This window comes from Drosophila gunungcola, unplaced genomic scaffold (genome assembly GCF_025200985.1).
Source record: "Drosophila gunungcola strain Sukarami unplaced genomic scaffold, Dgunungcola_SK_2 000001F, whole genome shotgun sequence".
Lineage (NCBI taxonomy): Eukaryota > Metazoa > Arthropoda > Insecta > Diptera > Drosophilidae > Drosophila > Drosophila gunungcola.
In genome coordinates, this window is record NW_026453197.1 from 14,432,317 (window position 1) to 14,457,747 (window position 25,431).

The 25,431-nt window shown below is 39.3% G+C and overlaps 4 protein-coding genes across 4 annotated transcripts; 2 read left to right on the forward strand and 2 right to left on the reverse strand.

The window, feature by feature from the left end:
* Nucleotides 1-160: 160 nt before the first annotated feature.
* Nucleotides 161-870, reverse strand: LOC128262220 (uncharacterized). The gene is made up of 2 exons (XM_052996347.1): nt 604-870; nt 161-541 (listed from the first exon to the last, which is right to left on the reverse strand). The coding sequence occupies exons 1-2, from the start codon at nt 775-777 to the stop codon at nt 362-364; spliced, it is 354 nt and encodes a 117-aa protein (XP_052852307.1). The 5' UTR covers nt 778-870; the 3' UTR covers nt 161-361.
* Nucleotides 871-1,668: 798 nt separating this feature from the next.
* Nucleotides 1,669-6,918, forward strand: LOC128262179 (solute carrier family 12 member 9). The gene is made up of 7 exons (XM_052996284.1): nt 1,669-2,029; nt 2,115-2,249; nt 2,892-3,235; nt 3,789-5,056; nt 5,129-5,320; nt 5,382-5,561; nt 5,624-6,918. Exons 1-7 carry the CDS (start codon nt 1,771-1,773, stop codon nt 6,063-6,065), a joined length of 2,820 nt encoding a protein of 939 aa, XP_052852244.1. The 5' UTR covers nt 1,669-1,770; the 3' UTR covers nt 6,066-6,918.
* Nucleotides 6,919-10,114: 3,196 nt separating this feature from the next.
* On the forward strand, nt 10,115-10,984 carry LOC128262219 (basic helix-loop-helix transcription factor amos). The gene has a single exon (XM_052996346.1). The coding sequence runs from the start codon at nt 10,196-10,198 to the stop codon at nt 10,772-10,774; it is 579 nt and encodes a 192-aa protein (XP_052852306.1). The 5' UTR covers nt 10,115-10,195; the 3' UTR covers nt 10,775-10,984.
* A 1,611-nt stretch (nt 10,985-12,595) lies between these two features.
* LOC128262182 (regulation of nuclear pre-mRNA domain-containing protein 2) lies at nt 12,596-16,983 on the reverse strand. Its single transcript, XM_052996288.1, is given in 9 exon segments — nt 12,596-13,861; nt 13,920-14,027; nt 14,091-14,150; nt 14,153-14,213; nt 14,282-15,046; nt 15,105-15,263; nt 15,325-15,775; nt 16,308-16,434; nt 16,503-16,983. Coding segments are annotated over 9 exon segments (2,490 nt in total). The 5' UTR covers nt 16,657-16,983; the 3' UTR covers nt 12,596-13,256.
* Between the last annotated feature and the right edge of the window lie 8,448 nt (nt 16,984-25,431).

The following is a 25,431-nucleotide window of genomic DNA, read 5'->3' on the forward strand; positions in this document are numbered from 1 at the left end:
TTTCAGCAACATTTCAGAATCAATTCCTATATACTATATCCGGTATCTAGATCTACACAATTATGTTGGCTTAAGTATAAGCCTGGGTCCACTGGTGACTTTCAGTCGAAGTCGACTTTCATTACAAATTTTTTATAAAGTCATATTTTTAAAGATAATGTCAAGCAAGCAAAATCTAACGTTTTATTTTAAGAAATCGGCCCCGATTACAACCCAATTATACAAAACAAGAATGTACATGTTCAAAATAATTCTAAAAAATTTAAAATTGAATGGAGATCAACATAACGATCAACGAAAAAGGTATTTGCAATCATATATTCTTTTATTGTTTTCACATTTCAATCCATGAAGCCTTTTTTTAAGCATCAACCCAGATTTGGGCAGTGACGTTGATTCCCTGGGAAAACTGACTCGTAACATTGATTTTGACACTGGTATATCCAATGCCGCCCGTCGACAAAGAAGAATAGGGTCCCGAGCTGTTGGTAAATCTGTCAGTTATATTTATGTACCGAATGGTTTTGGTGTTACCCTGGCCCTGTAAATACATTTGGAAGGTTACAATATTTAATAACTATGTGCAGATCACGAAATACTCACGGTCAAGGGGAAAACAATTATACCGTTCACATATTGATTGGCTTTCTTGTGAATAGTCAAGTTCTGGGTACTGGCTAGCTTACTACTCGAGAGCTTTGATCCCCAACTTGCGTTGGCAGCAAAAGCAATGGCCACAATGGCGGAAAACACAAGAACGATTTGCAGAGTCTTCATTATAAATTCGTACCTCACGCTATTGAAAATTGCACTGGTTAGACCCCACTTTTATAGGAATTTCGCCAAAGGTCCCAAAACTTATCTATTTTGAGGAGCAATACTTGATTATCAATTCTTTAGAACGCCGACCAATTAACTGCATGATGATGGCTTATCATTCGCTTGGTCATCCTCCGGTCATTCCTGTTTTCAATTTCAGAGTCTTTCAAAGTATTTAACAGCATTTGACATTTTAATTTGAAAACTAAAATGAATGTCTAGTTTTCTTTTATTAATTGGGTTTTTCGAATAATTTTTAATTATTTTACTATCATTTGAATGAAAAACTAGTGGTATACCCACAAGAGGTTGTCTTCCGATTAGATTAGAAATGGAGAATCAGGTTGAGGCATCGAACCGACCTATAATTTTAGCAGCGGATTTAAACAAGAATTTTTTAAATTCATCCGAAAATATTATAATTTTTTGATTAATTTGTATGTATTTAGATTTGTTTATGCAGTAAATTGGCATGTTTAAAACTGTTGTAAAAAATTTGAAATTTTCTACGATGTTCGTGTCTGAATAATGTTATTCGTGCGATACATACTACAAATATAAAGGTATTTTTTGGTTTTGTTCTCAATAGTATTTTGGTATTAGTGAAAATGCTGCCACACTGATAGAGACAAAGGCGTAGTGGGGGTTAAAGAGGTTTTAAACTCCTTTATTTTTAACTTAAGAGCAATTTTTTGGTAATTAACGGTCCTGAAAATAATATTTGTGAAACAGAATGTTTTTGGTGTTAAATGACTATAAATATCATACGGCATAAGGGCTGATGCTAAAAGTTTGGAGCCCATATCTTGCGAAACGAACCCCGTTGGAACGCCTCTAGCCCCCGTCCATGGCTTAATATTATTCTTATTGGTCTGCGACAGCTGGAAATTGTAGGCGTTCGCTTGAACGTCTTTATAGTGTTTCCGGATTCCACGGACCACGGACATCGAGATGGCTACGGCGGAGCAGGAGACGGCTCCAATCGCGAATTCCCGATACGGTCGATCGGGCAGTGTTTTCAGGAGTTTTGGATCTCTGTTCGGTAGCCAAAACAGCGGGGATCGCCCGCAATCGCCGCAGGATGGCGATGGGTATGTGGAGTTTGGGATGCAGGATCCGGAGCGAAATGGCCGGACCCTAGGCACCTTTGCCGGGGTCTTCTCTCCGGTTGCCTTGTCCATGTTTAGTGCTTTGGTTTTCATCCGAGTGGGTAAGTTTGGCGGTGACGTCACGGAACACTTGTTGTGATGGTCCATTGAACTCGGTTTTTTCTCTATTTTAATTTCTTTGTTCAGGTTACATCGTTGGCAATGCGGGCTTGTACATCACCCTGCTGCAGTTCCTCATCGCCTACGGAATTCTGCTCTTCACTGTGGCTTCTGTCTGCGCGATTTCCACTAATGGAGCTATCGAAGGAGGAGGCGTCTACTGTGAGTCACTAACTGATTTTTGAATTACTAAATGGCCTAACGAATTATACAAACAAAAATGATAAGACTTAACAAACCGCAGGAAGTATTTATAGGGCTCTCATTACTCAGAAATGATGCACAACTGATTTTTATATCCTGATTTAGAGGTATATGCAAAGGTATAAAATGTGTTTTTACCTCTATTTAAATTTAAAAATTGTATTTATTATAATATAACGAGATTAGACCTAAAAATGGATCTTAAATCATCATACTTTGAATAATAAGTTTACAAAACTATAAATCATAGAACATTGAAAGAATGTTTTTTAAAGTTGTTAAACACTTTTTCTTGCATTTTAAAGAACAAGTATTTAAAAAACACAAACTCCCTAAGCTCTAATGTGATAATTTAATATACTTTAACGGGCATTTATTTAGCATTGTCAGTGAATATACCCAAGTCACAATCGCAACTTAAAGACTTGTCAAATATGTCATGTGTTAATTGTGGTCTGCCATTCACACTCTTCTAACGATAAAATACTTAGTAAATAACTCCAAAGATAAAATGTATAGCTATTCAGTGGGACAATATGAAGTTTAATTTGTGTATTTTCTAAAAACTATTTTACTAATATTTATCAAATTTTAAACTAGTCATGATTAGTCGCACTCTGGGCTTGGAATTTGGAGGCTCAATCGGAACTCTTTTCTTCTTTGCGAATGTTGTGGGATCTGCGATGGCTATTTCCGGTTGCACTGAGGGCATCATGGACAATTTCGGACCAGGTGGACACTTCGTAAGCGGGGAACACACGCTGCCGGATGGAAAATGGTGGCGTTTCCTCACCAGCAGCATGTTGAATACCCTGCAGCTGCTGGTTTGCCTGGTTGGTGCTGCTCTTTTCGCCAAGACGTCAGTGATAATTTTGGGCACTGTGACCGTTTGCCTGTTCGCCACGTACATCAGTTTCCTGGCTGTGGGCCCCACCAACGATACGGTAAGTTACCGACTACTAATTACACCGAAGAAAATATAAGCTTATTTCACATAGGACATTTTTAATACATCGCAAAACTTAATTAAAAATCATTTTTAACAAATTTAATTAAAGATTTGGTTACTTTTCATAGGAGTTACACAACTAAGACTACTTAAATAGTTTTGATAAAAGGCTAAAAGCTAATTTTTCCGCTGTGCACCAATCGCTTACCGCGTAAATGCCCTGTCGCGCTTATCAATCTAGATGTTTTATCAATATCTAGGCTATCTATGGCTCTATGTGCCTTTATTTAAAATATTTGTTTTGGGCTTTCCAAGGTTGATAAAAAGGCGGTTGAAGTTGGTCAGAAATTCGGTTTTGAATAATTTATACTGGAGATTTTGTTAGTGGTGATTCACAAAACATTTGATTTTTATTACTATCTCAAAGGGGATTTATCCAAAATATTTTACAGATAATAAACAAACATTTTTTGGTTGATTCATTAAGGGGAAGAAATGGTCAGTTATTACTATAATAAAAATGTATGGTATTTGTTTCCTGATTTCAGATACCCGTGCCAGGCGAAAATAATTTATCGAAAACATTATCCTTCCTCAACTATACTGGTCTCAATGCCACCACTCTGCGGGATAATCTTGGATCCCACTATGGCGTTGATTACACTTCGAATGGAAAACAAGTGGACTTCTCCACCACCTTCGGTGTGCTGTTTTCGGGAGTTACGGGTATTATGGCCGGTGCGAATATGTCCGGGGAGCTAAAGAATCCATCGAAGAGCATTCCCTGGGGCACACTATCCGCCGTGGCATTTACATTCGTCTCCTACATCATCCTGTCCTTTCTGATGAGCTGCACCACACCGTATTTCACCATGCAGAATAACTATCTGTTTTTGTTGCCGGTAAATGTGTGGCCTCCATTTACGGCCATTGGTATCTTGACCGCTACCTTTTCAACCAGTCTGAGCAACCTGATTGGTTCTAGCCGGATTCTGGAAGCCTTGTCCAAGGATCAAGTTTTTGGCAGCCTGCTGAACTTTGTGATTCATGGCACATGGAAAGGGAATCCCATCGCAGCGGTTGCTGTGAGCTGGTGCCTCGTGGAGTGCATCCTGCTGATTGGATCCTTCAACATCATTGCCCAGATAAACTCGGTGCTCTTCATGCTCTCCTATTTGGCCACCAATCTGGCTTGCCTGGGCATTGAGCTTACGGGTGCTCCTAACTTTAGACCTCTGTTTAAGTACTTTACCTGGCACACCTGTCTGGTTGGATTACTGGGCACGCTGATCATGATGTTTGTGATTAATCCCATCTATGCCTCAATCTGCATTATTCTGTGCCTCATCCTTGTGATTGCTTTGCACTTATTCTCGCCGGCCACACAGGCAGCTCAGTGGGGTTCGATTTCCCAGGCCTTGATGTTCCACCAGGTGCGAAAGTACCTTTTAATGTTGGATCCCCGCAAAGATCACGTCAAGTTCTGGCGTCCACAAATCCTGCTGCTCGTCTCATCACCACGATCCTGCTGTCCTTTGGTGGATTTTGTCAATGACTTAAAAAAGAGCGGTCTGTACATCATTGGACATGTCAAATTGGGCGACTTCAAGGGTGTGGAGGATGCCGAGGAGAATCAGCAGTGGTGGTCGTTCCTGGATCACATGAGAGTAAAGGCCTTCACAGAGGTCACACTGAGCCGAAGCATTCGCGAGGGAGTCCAACACTTGATTCGCCTGTCCGGAATTGGAGCAATGAAGCCGAACACCATTATTCTGGGTTTCTACGACAACGAGGCCCCCAGGGATTTCTTCCAAAAGTTAGTAAAAATATTTTATCTACCAATATTACATCATTTATTTATCTATTTCTTGTTATACTCTTTTTTCAGCGGTTCCTCCCCCTACAAAACCGATGACTTCAACAATGGTGAAATACAAAACTTTCCCATTCGACGAGATGGCGATCCCAAACAATTCCAGGTCCAAGAGTACGTGCAAATCCTTTGCGACACCCTGAGAATGAAGAAAAATCTCTGCCTGTGCAGAAACTTCCAAAGATTGGACAAAAACTTCATATCCATGTGAGTGGAAAATTTAATTAAAGTATTTTGAACCCATTGAAATATACAATTCGTAATGCAGAAGCAAACATGTGAAGTACATTGATGTGTGGCCCATCAATGTGTTTAATCCCACATCTGGAGATCCCTTCGATATGGTGTCTTTGTTTATGATGCAATTGGCGGTGATAATGCTTGCTAAGTGGAAGCATCTACGAGTAAGAATTTTCCTGTGCGAGGCCAATGATGAGCGGAGTGTGGGGTAAGTTAAATTTATTAATGTGAAAATAGATAATTGTCAATTACTTGCTTTATTTCCTCCAGAACCTTTGACACCCAGGCCCCTCAGATGGAGATTTTCTCGAAGGTGAAGCTGGAGCAATCCCTTAAAGAGCTGCGCATCACAGCCGACATTGTGGAGATCCAGGAATGGAGCCGGGACACCGATTTCAGCCGTCATGCCCGCACCCTTAAGCAGTTCACCGCTCAGGCGGACAACGTGCTGTTGGAAGATGACGACGAGGTGGGCGAGGAGACGCTGAATCGCTCGCTGCTCTACATGCAGCGGGCCAATCAAATTATACGCGAGCGCTCGGATCAGACGGCATTATCGTTCATCTATCTGGCTGCTCCGCCGAAGCTTTCCACGCCGGATTTCGCGCAGCGCAGCGCCAGCTACATGGAACTGCTGACCGAACTGACCGCCGAGTTGCCGCCCACAATTCTCGTCCATGGTGTCAGTACGGTGACCTCCACAACGCTCTAGGCTTCGACTGGAAGATATTTGCATTCCTATGAGTGATAAAATCCAGCGTGCAACCGGATTAAACCAATTGCGAGGGGGTCTTTCGATCGTTGTGTGCGTTCCTGTGTGCTTGGAGCTTTAGGCATAATCGAGAAATATTATTCACTAGGGTGAGGCGATTTTTTTTGGTATGCAAAAATTCAAGATTAAGAAAGTGTGCTCAATAAGCAAAAAATTTGTTCTATTATAATATTTGATTTTAATTATTGTTGTATTAAGATTCAAAACTATTTAACTTTGTCTCATTATTATAGTATACCATCCAAATCGTCTCGCTCTACTTAAGTAGTATATCTCCAGTACATTAATATAATGTTGTAGCTAATATAATATTTATTCGCACAGATCCACAGAACAATTAATATCGTACAATTTTAATCAAAAAATACTTCATATCAGAGAACTAATGCATACATTTAGAAAAACCCCATGTGGACCATCTCGTAACTGATAAATAATATCATTTTTAAACTCATTCCCAACCGAATCCACACCGATATTAACCTGTTTGTGATTAAATATAAATAAATTTTACTTCTTCACGATTAAACATAGCGCAAAAAGTATTAGATAACCGCAGTAGATTGTGATTGTAAAATTGATGATTTCATATTGCACCTAGTTTGTAAGCCATTTTTGGAAGACCCTCACAGTTTTGACGGACATTGATGGATTGTTTTAGAAGAATATTTTGTGTATGTAAACTTAATAGAACTGTGGCTAACCGTATAATATAATTATTGATCACAGCATTCATTGTAATCGGTTCTTTCCAATAATTTAAATAAAGACTTAGCGATATGTATTTATGTAATTGATATATGTTTTTTTTTAGAGTGGGTCTCTTAACGAAATAATTCCTTGGAAATATAAAAAAAAAACTAAGATAAACTACAGTGAACTCTAATCTGGAAAACCAGCATAAGTGTTAACTGTTGGGTGCCCATTTGTTTTCTATATCAATGAGGCAAGCGGAGTTTTCGCAGCATGTGTAATGATATCCTATTCATAGTTGTTTTATCATAGCATCCATTAACACTTTCCGGTCTTATCTGCCTTGAACTTTGTTTGTGAATCGTTTACCGCTACCATTAAATGCTTATTAAGATAGGAGTATGTTAGCGGGTCACGTGTAAAGGAGGTCACTGATTGCCCAGCAGGAGAATCGGGAAAATCAGGAGCAACGGCAGACGGTCAATAGAGTCATAAATGTCACCCGGAATACGGTCGATCCTGTTGTTGCACTATTTATGTGATGACAATTTATGATACCCATCGGCGTCGCACTTCGGCCTCGGCCCTGATTACCTGCCCATGTCCTTATGAGGATCACTCTCCGTTTCTGTTACTGTTACTGTTTTTATCCTGATCACCACTCAAGTGTCAATAAATTCCCATAAACGCACGCAATTGCCTGACACTTTTTCGGGTCGCTATCCTGGACATTCTGTTGATAGTAAGGGTTAGTCCTTGTTAGTCCTTAACTTTGAAGTGTGTCGTAAGTTATGGCATGAGTTTTGTGGAAATTGTCGCATTCATGGAGAGATCTAAGAACAAACTGTAAATATTTATAAATTAACCTAATTTAGTCTCATTAGGATCACTTTATCTTTTTATTTAATTGATTAAAAATTGATTTTTCAGAGAAAAACTTTTCAAAAACTCTTAATTCGAAATAAAGCTGTTTGTAATTATTACAAAATAATTTTAAATTTAAAGGCAATTCCTCCGCCTTATTAAATCCTTGCCAGACATGCTGTCTGGAAATTTTTGCACACCTGTGTATACCCAAATATTCGGAGACCACAACAAATTTACTTGGAAACAAACAAATAGTTTCATATGATAATTCATAATTCCAGATTATTACATGGTAATTATGCTCAGAACAATGCTGACTAAAGTCGAATCCATTTCTGACTTACAATAGGAACAAAAACGCAGAACATTTCGCTCCATTGTTTGGTATTGTATAACAAAGAATGGGATCAACAAGTGGCGGCCAGGGAGAGATTCCCATGGAATTCTTTGTGACTTCAACACTCCGGACTTCTAATCACATTTTCGCAATTTAGCGCCAACAGCTAATCCGCAAAACGAAAACGATTAATCTGGCAGGGAAAACCCAGAAACACGCAACCGCCTGACGCGGCCAGGGATTATCATCAGTTGACCTATTGTTGGTCAGAAGAAAGGAAGAAGAGGGTATCGAGAGAGGGGCCTACTTTCAACCAGAACCGCCCACCAACCAACTACCTATTGTTGCTATTTTGACAGGGCCAAGGAGGAAACCTCTCGAGATCCCAGGTAGCGCTGCACCGAAATGCTAATTGGAAATCCCAGAACATTTTCATAGGGGGTGTTGCCGATCTTTAGGTTATCCGCGAGCCTTTCTCCCGAAAATATTGCAGCATAATGCCTGATCAGGATCAGCCAGGACTTCCACTAAGCTGCGGTCGCGTGGCACTCTGCGCAAAGGCGATCGACTTCGATCCATCAGCGATCAACATCACCGTCAAGATCAAACGTCACGATCCTTTGTCGGCTTTAGGACATTGTTCCTTGACAATTTGTGTGAAATATCTGGTCCATCTTGCAGTGGCATCACATCATTTGTACTCTTTAGCCATGCCCGGCGCTTCTTCTGCCGGCCAGTGTGTTTTCCAATTGTTTTGGCCGCTTTCCTTAGAAATTCAGCGAACTCTTCGAATTGATTTTCCCCCTAATGCTGCGAGTCTGTGGAGTTAATTAACCTTTCGATGCGGCTACTTGAAAGTGGGCATGAGCCGCAATGGATTTCAAAATGATTACTGTGTGGAAAGTAGATCGTTTAAATGGTTGCATAAGGGGTAAGGATTTTTAACAGTTTGAAGCAGAATATAAAAGGAAATATTTAGAAACTAGAAAATAAAATAAAATAGTTTAACATTACATAACAGTTTTATTTAAAATCGTAGGTCCAAATAAAAAACTTTTTTTTTTTTTTAAATTGTATGTTAATTTTAAGTTTAATGGAGGCAAAAAGCCAAAAATGTATGGAAATATTGAACTGTTTAAATAATTTTTTTTCATAACTAAATTTTTAAAATAACAATATCTAAACAATCAATTTATTTTAAATAATCTCATTTGCGGTTTCCCAAGAAATAATATTATTATAACATTTCATTCACAAATTAAAAGTAATAATAAAAGGCAAAATGTACTATTTAAAAGTTTTGTTTTCACTATTTGGCCTCAATATATCACAACAATTTGTTGTTTAAGAGTCTTTATTTTTGTAAGGTAAATTTTCGTCACCGAAAATACTCCTTTTTTCTTCATAACCGAAAAATATTTGTTATTACATAAACTTTTTTTTAATTCTGAACTTATTTTATTTATATTTATATTATATTATATTTGTATTTGTGACCCATTTATGGGAACCATTGCTGGAAGCTCGGAGAAAGCCACTTTAAAAATATCTCTTTAAATTTGACCCAATAAAGTAAGTACAATCGCCTAAAATCGAAAGTTGCAAACCGCACAACCCAAATTGTTCTTCTTTGTTCTGTTTCTGTCCAAGAGCTGGTAAACCTCCAACCAAACCGACACTTACTAGACCACAGACATGCAATGAAGATGATCCAGGGGGATCTTCGGTGGATGCAAATAATATTATGGAAATGTTTCCCACATGATCAGACGCTTTTTTGTTTGCTGGCATTCTGACCTTGGTTTGACTATAAAGTCAATTTCAGAGCAAGTAACAAAAGAGGTATGATTACGGACGGTAGCCAAATGACAGGTCAAACAAAAGAAGTCGACCTGTAGCTGGATACAGTGAATACCTGGGAGAGAGAGAGGGACAGGCGCAATTAAACGTTTTGACCGCAAGCCAATTTAAGGGCACGGGCTGGCGTTTTGATCCTCAGGAGGCAGACATATTCGGCTACCTGTGAGGATCGGTTCAGTTCGAGACAGCGAATCAGGTAGCAGGTATATAAACTCAACCAATCACGGAAGAGCCGGGTCTTCAGCTGGCGGCTATATAAGGGCCGACCTTCCAGTAGCCACTTCAGTTGTCCTTTGAGCCTGCAAACGTAATCATGTTGACCAACAACGAGCTAATGGAGCAGTTTTACTTCCCCGACGACTCGCCAGCGGTGCCCGAGTTCTTGTGCAACGATACCTTCCAGCAGTTCGAGCAGCTCATGTACCAGCAGGAGTTCAGCAACAGCGATAGCCAGTCGGATGGAGCCAACAGTTGCTCCTTGGAGATGTACTACGACACCCCGGCTGTCCTGGAGCTGGAGCATATGTTGAGTGTCCAGGAGCAACAGCAGCAGCATCAAGCGAATCACTTGGGCAAGATTCAAGGAAGGAGTTCAAAACAGAGGAGCAAGCCCTACGACAAGCTGTCCACCTCCATGTCATCATCCGCATCCTCCGCCTCCTCGAGCAGCTCATCATCGGTGAGTTTCGGCGGCGAAGTCCTGAAAAAGCGGCGACTGGCGGCCAATGCCCGTGAAAGGAGACGGATGAACAGCCTGAACGACGCCTTCGACAAGCTGAGGGATGTGGTTCCGTCGCTTGGTCACGACCGGCGACTCTCCAAGTACGAAACTCTGCAAATGGCGCAGGCTTACATCGGGGATCTGGTCACGTTGCTCTCCAGAGACTACTAGCCAGTTGGAGAATCCCTCATCCTTCCTTAAAGCGGAAGTCCCTTTGCGGGCTGTGTTGCAGCAACACTTTCGACCTAGTGGAAAACTTATAAAGGCTGTTAGTATTTAGTCTATTATCATAGTTGTAAATAATTGAAAGCAATAATTGTCTAATAAAATGTAAGAGTTTAAATTTTATTATTTTAAATGGCCAAATTTTGGGAAATGAGAAGGAAGCTGTATATTTAAGTATCTCTAGGACTAAAAACCAAATTCACGGAATTTTTAAAATCTTTTAGAATAAAATATGGCATAATACTAAAGTTACTTCCTTTAATATCTGTGTAATTGAAAAAAGTAGTCAGAGCGGTAATGTACAATTTTTCAAAAAGTTTACTTCGGTTTTTAGTACCTAGATTAAATAAATAAAAAAGCATTATGGAAAATTATTCGAAATAAATAACAAATACATTTTAATTTTATTATTATTTGACCGATTATATTTTAGGTGCTATTACCAGTGTGATACTGAGACAAACAAATTAACTACGGCATTTTTTTAGCCCCTTATAGTTTGGAACGTTTTTAAAAAGAAATGTACAGATTTAAAAAAACCAAAGATAGTTAAAAAATGCCTTCGAAATAAATAACTTTAAATTAAATACTGTCAATTTAATTTAAAATTAATCATTTGTTAACCATTTAATGAAAACAAATGCAAAAAAAAATAAAACGATAATAAAATTAATTAAAATCTTCATTTAAAAAGTTATTGTACATGCTAGATACAAATATTTAAAGACCTCTGGTTTAAAATCCATTTATCAACCAAAATTTCTTCTCAACATTTGTTTACATTCGCCACACTTTCATCTCAACCCAAAAAGGGTAACCGTGTTATCCTTGAGATTTGAGCGGCATGGCTAAGTAGGGAGTGTGCCACACCCACGAACCAGCAGCAAAGGTCAAAACATCAGTTGCCAACAGAGAATTAATGAGTTCCGACTTCCGACGCAAACTGAAGGGAACTCCAAAACAGAAGTGATTAAATGCCGCAAACGTCAACAGGTAAACAGTCAGGATAAACACAGCCATTTCCTTAGATCCCCCGAACTCTAGACGAAAATTGATTTAAACATAGTCATTTGTAAATGCTATGGGAATTGTGGGTGGATCCAGGATCCCAAACGGAAGACAGCGTACCAGTAAATAAAACAGGCGAGGTCTCGAATATAAAGTTTTAAATTTCGAATATCACATTGATGTTTGTATTTATAGAACTAAATACAGAATATTAACTTAGCTTACTATATTCAGGTTGTATTGCTAGAGTCCAAAATGAATCTCATAAATGTGCTCTTCACTCTATTGCAATTTTAGTTAAAACTTTGGATACTAATAATTTCCTTGACTTAACATCACCGAGCCATCAAAAAAATAACTAAAACAATAATAATATCAATCCCGTCGATACTTATTCGCCTGGAAGACTTGGTAAGACACTATTTTCGGTAAGCCAATTTCGTAAAGTATTTTAAAAACATGCCAGTCTATTGCGATTCCTGTAAACGAGATCATTGTATCCGCTTGCTAAGGATATTGAAACATTGGGCATGAAGAATTTTTCCATAAAGTATAAATAGGCATTCCCGCTTTTAGTTTTTATACGATTTATTAACTTTAAAAGAGAAGGAAAAACACAATTCTGAAAGCGGCAAAACCAGCGGATCGGACAACTATATCCTGTTATAGAAACGAACGGGACAAATTAGCTAAATTGTTAAGATTATGAGAACATTTGATAAGCTTTGGCTGGTCTTTACTCATAACCAAATGTGTAAATTATAAATTTAAATGTTGAATATATTTGTAAAATATAATTATCATTTACAATTAGTGAAGAGCATATAACTTTTTTTACCAATTCATTTTTGGACTACCTTTAAACCTATTTACAATAATTAATATCTATGTTTATCACTAAGAACTATAAGCAAAGGCGCATTAACTAGTTAATAGAGATTATGTAATTAATCTAAGTCAACACACTAAACTTAAGCTACGACGAAAGTGTAAATTGAAAGTCTTTGAAAGTGTTTGTCTAAGATTCTCCTTTGGATGAAGGCTACGAACGTTGACTTATTATCGAAAGATGAATGAAGCACAGTGGATGTACTCTAGTATTTATAAACAAGAAAATAACTCAAGAAAGCTCGTGGTTTATTTTATTTAAGTTTTAATTTCGATTTAAGTTTAAATTGAAAAAATTGAAAATCCTTTGCTTAATCAAGGGTCATGGGCAGGCAATATTATACAATGCAATGTACAATATATTCCGCCAATGTCATCTGCCCACCGCCCAAAGGGAAACCAAGACATTTGTTTGGGGTTAATGTGTTATCTGTTCTATACATTACACTTTTTTGTTAAATTAAATCAAAGTGAGATGGTCAAGTCTAAAACTAGGGATTCTCTCTTTTTTTTAAATCTATATAATACGTAATTACATCATCCAAGCTTTACCACGCATGCGCCCGCGTCCCCGCATCGGACCGCCGGGTCCTCCTCCTCTTGGAAAGAATGGGCGTGGTCCGGGCCCGGGCCCATCGAATCCTGGGCCAGGCATCCGTTGATAGGGCGGTCTAAATGGCCCCGGTCCCGGTCCGTTCCAGCCCCGGCCCCTGCCACGCCCGCGTTGCATGCCATCGGGACCATTCATCGGTGGCCCGGGGAAACGCTGAAAAGGCGGAAAGGGTGGTCCAAAAGGAGGTCGCGGCGGTGGAGGTGCTCCACCTCCTCCCATTTGCATGGAATTCATTTGGTTCCAGGGTTGCTGCTGTTGATGTGGTTGGTGCTGCTGCTGATGTTGATGCTGATGATGTTGCTGGATCTCTTGCTGCTGATGTTGCTGCTGCTCATGTTGCTGATGTTGCTGTTGCTCATGCTGCTGCTGTTGATCCTCCTCGTCGGGCAAAGGTGGACCCATAAAACTATTGTTCGCTTCCCAGGGATTAATAAACTCCGACGGAGTTTCAAGCAAAACAGGACGCGAAGGCGTCAAGGCGCCATTGGCTTCGCCATCTGCCTCTCCATTATCATCCTTGGCTTCTAAAAGTTTTAAACAAAATTTGAATCATATATTGGAAAAAGTACGTTTTTTTATTACCTCTCAGTGACTCATCAATATCATCGTCCGACATGTCCATATCAATTACCATATCAGCGGGATCGTAGCGAGCAGCGCCATCCACGCGATCCGATTCAGATGAGGAGCCTGCTTGAAGGATTATATTTTTATTTAGGATTTGTGATTTAACATAATTTGTATCGCACGTACTGGCATTGGATTTAAGCGGTGAACTGGTCTTGCTTTTGGCATAGCTATTACCAGGGGGGCCATGATGCCTTCATCATTGGGATTTGGCACAATGCGGTAGTCCACATCTCCGCCGGTAAAGTCCTGAAACGAAAGAGATGAGTTGTTAATAAAATGCTAATTAAAATCCCATCAAGACGATATTAACCAACCTTCTCTGCTCCGCCCGGCGAACCAGTGAGCGATATTAAGTTCCTGTGGTCAATGTCGACCAGCTGCCTGGACTTGTCCTTGCTCAAACCCAATTTGGCGCCAAAATCGAAGGCCGGCGGTAGCTGCAGGGTGCGATGGTCCACATCCTCGGCGCCCAGCGCTGCGGAATTGGTGTGCAGATGCTCGTTATATTCGAGGGGAGCGGCCGTCGAGCTGCCCTTCCTCTCAAAGTGTGGCGGCGAGTGTGGAGTCGATTGATTCGCATACGAGGAGGAGCTTGCTCCGCTGCTATTTAAGCTAGAGTCGAGCGGCGTCCAGGCCATGCTCATATTCCAGGTGCTGTTGAAATCATCCGCTGATCCACTAGAGGATCCAAGAGTGGGAGGTAAGGGTGGCGGTGGCATCGGCGCCGGCGTGTACTCCTGACTGCCGCCTCCGTTGCCATTGCCACCATAAAGATGCGAGGGTGGTGGCGGGACATATTGCTCTTGGCTGCTAGAGCCAAACAGGGGCGGATTGGGAGTGTACTCAGCGGATCCACCTCCGCCAAGACCCGGTATGGAGCTGCTGTCGGAACTGGTAATGGGCTCGGGCTTGTAGAAATTGGCACTCGGCACATAGGCCTCGTCATCCGATCGCGAACCGATCACCTCAATGGCACTTCCCCGATCCTTCGAGTCCCGCTTGAAGTCGTTTATGTCAAAGGGGAGCTTGCCACCATCCAGATAGCTTGTGAAGCCGTTAAGACTACCGCCGAAAAGGTTCTATAAGAGGAAATAATACTAAGTTTATGTGAAATAGAATTTGAGTAGTTATTAATACCAATGGCAAATTGTTTTCTTCGGGCAGTTGGAGATCTGCATCGCGCTCGGGTGAGGGAGCATTAACGTCCGGCGATGGTATAGGACTGGCCAGGTTGGGTATTGTCTCGTCCAGCTTTCTTTTCACTATTTTAATGCGCGTGCCAAAGCTTTTATAGGCCTGTACAAAATTAAATTAACTTAGAGTTTGTACAGTATATAACTCCATTAGTTCAACCTACACTGGCCACCACTTTGACTTCCTTTCCCTGATGCTCGTAAAACTTCTTGGCCGCTTCGATGCTGGCTAGTACCGCCTTCCGGCTCTTAATCTCGTTCTGCAGGTTCTTATTGTAGGCATTGATGAAGGCCACACAGCGCTCCACCTCCTTCTCGATGTCCCCGGAGTGGCTCTTGTCCTTCAGCTGCTGCTTGATGACCTCGATCTCGAAGGTCGGCGGCTTGGGCAGCTTCTGCATGCTTTTGTCGGTGGTCTCAGCCAGTTCGACGCACTCGCGAACTTGTGCTATCAAGGTCGCGTTCTGAAACTCATCGCTGACATCGATCTGGGACTTTTTGGGCGGCGCTATGTTTAGCAGGCCGCTCAAGTCGCTTAGGTACTCCTCGTTGTAGATCTCACGCTGCTCCCAGATCTTGAAGATTCGCAGGATTTTGTCTTTGACGCGTTCATCGCTGAAAGGAAATTGGTATTTAAGAAGAGATTAATTAATATAACAATGTTACTTTTCTGGGGATTGTCTTATACAGTACTTAATTGATGTTCTTTAGACCGAATTACAGAGCTTTAAGATCATGGAAGTTTACGCCCAATTATTCATGTTTAATAATAAAGAATCAGACTTCTGAATGCGAGTATCTAATTATACAATGCCTTAGCAATCAATAGTAATTTGATAGACAACGAGGTACAGCTACAAGATATTTGTAATACTACACTTTATCAGAGTTTAAAAGATCCGAAAGTTATCATTAAAACAAGAGTAATTAGATAGGCAACGAAGTACAGTTCTCTTAACACTTCACTTTATGTAATTTGAATATTTTAATTATGTTTTATTGGTAATTTTAGTTTTATGTCTAGATTCAATCTCTGAATGTGGAAATGTAGGTATTTGAATGTACTACTACAACTACTAGATTCAATTTTTGTCTGAGGAATGCCCAAAAGGTGGATACGGAATCTGTTCCGGTGGGGAATACTTACCGCACCATGGTGGTGGCTCTCTGAAGGGCTGTGGCCCAGCATTCAACGAACTCGTAGCGCTTACGCTTGCTGTACTGGATGACATCGTTGGCCAGATAGAAGAGGACCAAGCGGTGGTCCACGCGAACTGTAGAAGCATGGGGAATCATTAACTTAAGGATCATGATAAGAGAACTACCAGGGACATGGACTCACCTCTTTTGAAGACGTTCAGCCAGCATTGGATGATCTTCTTGTGGTTCGAACGATGCTGTAGGCACCAGTTGGACATCTGCTGGATGCCTTCCTGCGTGTCCTTCAGCGCCTCCAGTCGCGTCTCGAACAGCTCCTCGTCGAAGGTTTCCGTCATTTTGGTCGATCCTTTTTGGCGGCTATATCCTCAGCACATTACAATTGTTTAGAATGTTTTTGCCGCTGATAATTTTCAGCGTTGTACTTCCACTTTTCTTCTTCTCCCCACACGCGCACTTTTTCACGCAATGAATTTCCGCTCTCCCAGCTTTTCCCGCCCGATTTTTTATCAGATTGCAAACACTTTAGGGGAAGCGCACATTTTGCCGACCGTTATTCACTCGTTTAGGCGTTGTTTGTTAGATTAAATAAACAATTTCGGTTAAAAAACAGAAAAATTGTCTTGGCCTGGTAGATAGAGGTGGCGAAACATCGTTGCCAACATCGATACATCGAGGTCATCGATATATCTGTTCTATCGATGTTTCGCAAAGATTATGAATGTTTATCCGTCTCCACCAATATTTTCTTGCCACTGCTAACTTCTGACTCCATTTCTTGCACACTCTCTGTTAAAATTCTTAATATTTGCTAAAATGCTCTTAATATTTAACACCACTCACAGTCGATCATAACAATCGATTGATTTCGAACTTAGCAAAGACACCCACCGCATTTAGCAAAGACAGCTATGAAAAATCCACCTCAACCACGCAACAGAGTGGTCGATTTTAATTTAACAGTAACGTATATCCTTCTGTTAGCATAAAACCTATAAAAGGAAGCTGCACCGCGGAACAAAATCCCGTAAGGACTCGGACGTGTATGCCACAAGATTTGTTTTGAAAAATTAACATTACGACGCTATTGTAGCTCTCGTAAATTTTGCCGGTCGGTGAGCGTTTGTGTTTGCTTTAATTTATTGATAACAATTTGTGTTTAAATGCGTGCGGCTGTTGTTGTTGTTGTTGTTGTTGTTTTCTTAAGTTGCCGGCATATGGTGTCCTTGTTAGAGATGAGCAAGTGGAAGTTATAAATTGTATCCTATTAGATTTTATAAAAGGATAATACATTTTAATATTATAAGTAGAAAGGAAAATTTGTATAGAAAATAAAAGTTAAATTAAAAATTCACACATCCTAAATTTCAGTTTGGTGTTTATAATTCGAGTCAATCTCTGATTTTCCGCATGAGCAAGCAACAAGTGAATCATGATTCGTTCCGTTCGTGCTTATTTATTTAATTCGTGACACGTTTTCATCACTTAATGTCCTGCCGCCTGCGGTTGTTTTGATTTTGTTGTTGGTTATATTATTTCGGTTTGCCAAGAGAGCAACAAAAACTAATCAAAAAGTGAGGATATTATTTTTTAGGTAAGGGGAAGGAAGTAAAGGAAAAACACTGAATATTTGCTAGAAATCCGTGGGATCCTCTTACGAATAAACACAAATAAAATCGAAGAAATAAAGGCCTGTGTCCTTGAGACTTCATGTGCCAGCTTAAATTTAATTCCATTTTCTTTACACGCAATTTATGGATTGTTTTGCTAAATTTCAAATGTAAGCATATCTGAAACAATTCATTTGTTTATTTTAAAGTTTTTAAATTTCTTTAATTAAAAGTCATGATTATGCAAATTTTATAAAAATAGCGATGAGCAGTACAGACTAAGTAGTAATACAGGAAGTACACTTTCTCCCAACCTGCATACCAAATTGTTCATAGGCAGTCGGGAATTCCCCAGGCCAATCCCAATCCCAATCCCAATCCCTTGCCAACTGGAAAATGAGCAAGAGTCCTGCATTTTATGCCAGCTCCTCTGCCTTCGCTGCCATTAGGGCCATGTAATTATTCTGATTACTTGGCTCAGACTCACAGACAGGACACCAATCACAGCGGCAACAGCAACACCAACAGCAACAGCAATAACAACGGCAAATCTCATGCTGCGCCACTGACCCAGTGCCAAGTTACGTGGGTGTCGGTGCCATTCCGTCCGGTCTTTCTCCGTCCGGCTCGGTTTCGGTTCGGTTCTGGCCATTTGACCAGCGACGCCACACGGCCAAGGAAATGCGCCGTAGCAAATAATTACGCTTCAATTGCTGCTCTCTCTTCAAGGACTTTCGTTTTGATTGTGTCCTCAGCTCAATAAAAAAATTAGATAAACTAGAACGGAATTTCGAGTGGCTTAAAGTGCGGTAAAAGGAAGCGTTAAAAGAAAGCCACATAAAAAAGCAAAAGTAAATAATAAGGTGAGTTAAATAATTTTAACGAGTTGATTTCCTACTTGTTATGCTTATGAATAACTTTCCATAAGTCCAGAATTATTTTAGGAATATATTACTAAGATTTTTTGTTTATTTATTTTAAATAATATCTTACACTTTTTCTAGCCAAATGTTTAATCAGCTCATGGATAATTTCTGAAACATATTTTTTTTCTTTAAATATTTAATAATTCTTTAATTAATTAATTGTAGTTAAACTTTTTGAAAAACTCTAAAAAAAATTTGTATAAATCGAAAATAAACGAAAGCAACGAAGTAAAATTCTAATCATAAAATAACTAAATAAACCTTTTCTATTTACCAATTTTTTTTCCTGCCAATTCGTTGACGTTTGACGTCACTTCCGTTAACTTAAATGTATGTTCCTTTTCCAGCATTCTTCAACACCCACACAAGCTTAACGATAATCACAATTAGCCCACACCTTTGGCGCAACGAGAAACAATAAACACTAATTAGAAGGCAATTCCGACGACAACATCGCGCTTTGGAAAAGCGTTGGGTTTTCCACTCGTGTAACCTGATTTTCCGGGCCCAAGGCCCAAGTCCCTTCGTACTTAAACACAAACACACACACACACACTCATCCCGACGTTTGTCAATTAGCTGCTCGTTCGCAGAAAATTTCAGGGGGGCTTTCCTCGCTTTTCCAAACGCCATAGACTGCGTCGTAGTTTCATCTGCTTCCGGGAGAATTTAATTTCAATTTTCCCATGTCTATTAAATTGCTACTTATGATTGCAATTGAATCGTTTAGATGCACACTCAAGTTGATATGCATATTTACCATATATTTGCATATTCCAGCGCACTCTTCCACTTCACTTACATTCCTCAACTTTTGATTTGTACGTCAATCACTGTCGCAGCCATAAAAAAAGTTTTGCATATTACTGAGCGCATATGGAGAAAATGTGTCAACATTTCCGGGAAAGGAAAGGAAAATAAGTATAAAGAGTGAAATAAATTTCAAAAGGTTGCTATCAACCTGTGTTGGCCTAGATCGACGTCATTGGGCAGCATCCCACGCTTTTGCCTTTGGGGGCAAAACACGAAAAATGGCGTAAACAAGACCCAGCGTCAGCAATAAATTAGTTCGACGGCTTAGGATTAAGTTAGTCATTTTGTACCCACTAAATTGTGGGGTGTTCTTGGTTTTATATAGAAAAGAATAATATAATTTTCTATATCAATCGATCATAAAAGGTTTTATGCTCTTGATATTGAGTTTTTCTAGTACTTTATTTAGTTCTTCTTTGAATAAAATTGATATAGTCAAATAATTTACCAGACTAAGATTTTCCACACGGAAAAGTGTTAAACATTACCTACACTTCGTTTTTTCTATGCTTCGTAGAAAGTTTTCAAAAATTGGGGAAAAAACTTATTTGTGAAATATATCATTTATTAATATTCTTTTAATAATTTTGCTAATACTAGGAAACATTAGCGTATTTATTATTTTGTCTTTAAACTGATACTATATCTAATTTGTTAATAAAATATTTGATTTTTATGTCTAAACTCCAATTAAAAAGGGTACCCAGAAAGTTCTTATTCGAGCCGTTGCTCCTGAAGGTGCATTACCTTAGATGGCCGTGGGAGTAATGACAAATTGAATGCATCGTTTGCCAGCGCGAACATGATGGATGGCCACGAGCTACTCATCCAGGCAATTGTGCCGCACAACCCACACACACACACCACGAACTCAGGGAAAGAGTCAGAAGCCACTTTGGCTGCTTTCTTTTTTTTTTCATTTTCATTTGCATGCATATGTGGGAACGACAACCCGCAGGGTCACACACAGCCAACAAAGACACACGCATTCAGTGACAGCTTGACAAAGGACATGCAGGGCAGGATATGAGGATACTCTGTGCGGGGATACGCTCCCGTAGATGATGGGAAAGCTGCCGTGGCTGGCACTTAATAAGTCAACATGGCTCTGCTCATTTATGATATATGGCAATTTACTTTTGCCCCTTGGATAAAGTAAATGGGGAGGAGTTGAAAAAAGAGGGACAACGTAATGTATCACATGACTTATTAATCGTGTTCACTTTGAGATAGGTTAAGGAAACTAAAACCATCATAGTGTCAACCTTTTAAATGGTTTTTTTCTGACAGAAGAATTTAACTAACGTAAAGGCTTGCATGTTTTTTCGAGTACTTAGAAAAACAAACCATTAACTACTTCACCTGCTTATTAAAATTTTGTTAGGTTGTACAAGCATAGATTTTTATTTGAAGCTGTGCTAATTTTTAAAATAAAACAGCTACAACCAAAAATTGTAATTAAAAGATTGCATTGCCTTTTACTTTAATTATAACTTACTCAGTTGTGCCTTTTTTAATTTGGCAAAAATGGAGTTAACCCAGATTTAAGCTGACAATTTTGTATGCAAATTGGTTATGTGAAGGTCTTATCTACTTACTTTTTAAAACAAGTAACAAGATAAGAGCAATATATCTTGTGGCTTGTTTTTTTATTCCTTCTGCGAGTTAATGAGCCAGCTTTCATTCATTCCGCAAGTCATCAGCAGCATAGTCCTGGTAATTCATCGCCATGACCACGCCCACTTGGGAGCCGCCCCTCACGACTCTCCACGTGGCATCGGTTGGCTTGCATAATTAGGTAATTGAGCGCTCAGCGTTAATGATTCGCATGACAACAAAAACGGCTCCAAGAAAAGGGAAAATTGTGAGCCGCGCAATGGCACACAAATTGAAAATGGAAAATACCCGAATGACGCTCAAAAAGACATTAGCTGAAAAATGGTTTTGTGCTCTAGGTTCTACTAAAATCCCTCTTCTAAGCCATGCGTTAAGCTAATAAGCGTTCTGTTGTCCCACGGGGCGTATACACAACCTGCAACGAAAATGTCTGATACGTGATTTGAACACCAGAAGCGAGCTACACGTGTCCACATAATATTCCATTTCTATGCTCACTTTGTTGCAAGAGCTACACTTAAAAGGAGAAACACCGCCTTTTTATTTGTTGTACATTGTTGGTGTTATTAAAATAAGTTTGGAAATATAAGTTTTATTTGTAATTCGCTTTTTTTTGTGTAAGCGAGAGCCTTTATTTCTTGTGTACAACATGAAACTTTATTCCATTTCAAACGCTTAATAAAAAGCGAAGGTAACAAAATATTTTAAAATATTTAATCGACAAACCATGTTTGAGTTGTTTTACAAAATGGTATACAAGAACTTCGTAGATACAGTTTTTTTGATGTATTGATTTCTTTTTGCTTTTTAGTTATATAAGTCTGAGCAATAAGCTTTTTTTTAATATTAATATTTGATGTAAAAAAATTTGGAATGTGGAAAGTGTCTTTTTGTGTTTTGTGTTATTTTGTTATATTTTTCTGTCCAGCTGACAATACCTTACTTTTTTTCTCACCATGTCCTTTGTCTGTTTGCCTTGGTTTTTCCTTGTTCACGTCATTGTCGTCGCGTCGCTTTTTTGCCGCTGCTGTTGACTTTGCAGTGCGTACAATGGCCGCGTCTTGAGATCCTTGGATCCTGCCACTGGTCGATTGGTAGGAGTCGTCAGACTCGGCGCTTTGAGCACGTTTTATTTTAATAGCGCTCTTGTGGCGCATTTCCTTTCAATCCCAAGCCAACAATTGTTTGGAAAAGGGCTCTCAGAGCCTTGACAATCCGTTGGTGCTCATCTGCTTTCTGAAGTTGCATTTAGTGGCTGCTGCCTTGGTCTTTCGGAAAGGGAAAAGTGTCGGGTGGCAACTGTTTTGAACACATGTCGAACGTAGCAACTTTGCATGACTGGAAAAACGGTTTAAAAGTTTACGGTAAGTTACATTTTAAGTAAGTTTCATACAAGTTGTTTCCGTGTTTATTTGACTTAACGATTTTGATAACATTTGTGAGGTTTAATATTTATTAATAACTGTAATTTTGCATTACTAGTACTTGTACTTTTAGATTTATGTTTATTATGGGCCACTAATTTAAATTTAAGGATTATTATGTTCTTCTTCTTTTACATTTGAATGGTAGAAAGAAGTGATAAAAGTTCAACGTTTTCCGCTGACGAATACAAAAATAGAGTAAAAATAAAATATTGTATTTACTAAAAATAAATTAACCCGAATTCCAAATTCCAAATGTTACTAGAAGAGCTTGTCTTCAGCCTTTGTTCTCCAATTTGATTATTCAACTTCAACTGGTCTTTAGTCTGTCCAGTCAAGTGTTGAAATTTTACACATCAAGTTCATTACATTAAACACTGATTTATTGTGACCATTGGCAGTATATTCAGGACTGCCCCTCCGATTTTTCCCCTTGGCTTAATACGTGTCTTGTGCAGAATGTGGCTAAGTTGATAGAACATGAAATATGCGAAGATTCTGTTTGATTTGCATACTGAGATGCGATGCGAGTGGCGAACAGAAACAGAGCGAATAGAATAAATGCAATGCAATTGTCAAGAACCGAAAAGGGAGACAAAATTCCATTGTCACTGTCATTTACAACTGCTGCCATGTGCGGCATTAATCATAGTTTGTGTTGGCCATCCGACAACTATTGCTGCACCTCATATTTCATGCATCAACTGCCACGTCATCGCAGCCAGTGAACTCGCAAGGACATTCAGGACCCAACACTCCCATCAAGGTTGTCGTCCGCAAAGGAAACCCACACTTTTTGGGGATCGATTTCATATCAATTTCGCATCGCTGCAGCAAACGTTTACTCTTTGGTTTCCTTTATTTTTACTTATTGCCAACTTTGATTTGGCAGGTCGATAAAAAATCACTTCTAACAATTAGTTGGGCTATTCTTTTTTTTAGTTTCTCCTGCTCTTCAACCTCTACTTTCCCAACTTGGTTTTCTTTGTCTTTCTGTTGTTTTTCTACGTATTTTTTCTGTCATTCTGGCTTTGTTTGTGTGTCTTGACTGGCGGTAAACCATTAAAGTTCACACACCCACATACACGGAGAGAAAAAAATCAGAAAATAATGATCATATATTTATGTAAATTACACAATTACAATAGATAGTTTATTGAAATAAGCATTGTATCGCAACAGTGTCTTTTAAGTTATAAACTTATTTTAGAGATTGAACAAAAGGAGAATTCGGCTTTATAGATATGGTTTTTATATTTCCCCTTTTTGTTCTCAGTGCACCCATCCACAAAAATAAGCAATATATACTGAATGTGTGGTTGTGGGTGTATCACATTTCCTTTTCCTGAGAGGGCGCACATACCAAGGTGCTGGCCATTATAATTAATCATTCCAGCGAGATTCAACAGCAGCCTGTGGAATTTTGTTCATTTTGATGCATAATTTAGCTTTATGGCTAAAATGTGTTGCACACACTTTAAGGTGACAACCTACATGATGGTGGATCATTTGTCTTCTGAAGGAGGGTCGGAATTTTATCAAAGCTCTTTGTGAATTTAGCTGATGGCATAAAGCTGAATTTTGCAGATAAGCTGAAAAATAAAGAATTTTTGGTAAGGGAAGAAAACAGTTTTGAAATTCAGATTTAGGTGAAAATTTTACTATCTTTAAAAAGAAGAGTGAGCTGAAATAGAAAGGCAATCTCAAACCACACTTGCAGGCACTCAAACTGCACTTAGACAAATGACAAATGAGAAATGGGATAAACTCACAGGAGAAGAGAGTCTGGGAAAGTAGTCTACTTAGGGCGACACATCCTGTGTCTTTTATTTGTCATTAGACAACTTTTTGACATTACCCTTTGGGCCGGGCTTGTGGCCAAAGTTTTTCAATGCTGCAACAAAACACACACTCTCAAATGAGATTTGTAATTAGCCACCACTGGCTTTCATAAAATGTGCTGTATTTTTAATGCTAATTGCTTTTTAATGCGCAGCGCGAAAGTTTTGCCCAACAATTAGGCCACAACTCAAAGAGAAGCCGCCGCGCCAGCGAAAAATGATGATTTCACGCACCAGATCGCAGAAAACTTTCCCTCGAAGAACTTTCACATAAAATCCTTTGGGATTACTTGTAAATTATGCCCCTCAATCCTTTTAAGCCGTCACTTTTATGGTGAATAATTTTGTGTTAAAATCAAAATTGCCCACACGCGCTGTAGGGCATAAAAAGTGGGTGGTCGTGCAGCCTCGACAAATCGACAAGAAAAATGCCGGAGACAATTGGTTTTGCATAACGAGAAAAACCGTATCCTTAAAGTGGAAAAGCGGAGCTCGGAGACCTGTTTTCAAATGCCACACACGAGATTTCGCAGTCCAGGACGAACGTAACGAACATCCCATTGATATCCTTGACATCTGGCCCAAAGCCAAATAAGGCATTCCTTTACTTTGTCCTGTATTTGTAGTTTGCTTTGCCTTCGATCGGGGAAAACTATGCACCAAAGGGCAGAGGGGAAGATACGAATTGGATTTTCCTGCTAAGCAAATATGTAGTTAAAGTTACTCACAATAGTTGGCTTAGGTTTCTCTGACAAAGGTCTTCTAAACCTTTACATTTATTTTCGTACAACAAAACATATTTATTTCGAATTAAACTGACCTTTATTTTAATTTAATTAAATTCTGTCCAAATAATAAAATGGCTTATCATCAATTGGTTTC

Excerpts from the sequence above, each read along its gene's own strand:
- LOC128262219 (XM_052996346.1), top strand. The coding sequence starts at position 10,196 with ATGTTGACCAACAACGAGCTAATGGAGCAGTTTTACTTCCCCGACGAC.
- LOC128262179 (XM_052996284.1), top strand. The coding sequence starts at position 1,771 with ATGGCTACGGCGGAGCAGGAGACGGCTCCAATCGCGAATTCCCGATAC. Across the intron at positions 2,030-2,114 it reads TTTGGTTTTCATCCGAGTGG|GTTACATCGTTGGCAATGCG; the intron begins GTAAGTTTGGCG and ends TTCTTTGTTCAG. Across the intron at positions 2,250-2,891 it reads CGAAGGAGGAGGCGTCTACT|TCATGATTAGTCGCACTCTG; the intron begins GTGAGTCACTAA and ends ATTTTAAACTAG.
- LOC128262220 (XM_052996347.1), bottom strand. The coding sequence starts at position 777 with ATGAAGACTCTGCAAATCGTTCTTGTGTTTTCCGCCATTGTGGCCATT. Across the intron at positions 542-603 it reads TAATTGTTTTCCCCTTGACC|GGCCAGGGTAACACCAAAAC; the intron begins GTGAGTATTTCG and ends ATGTATTTACAG.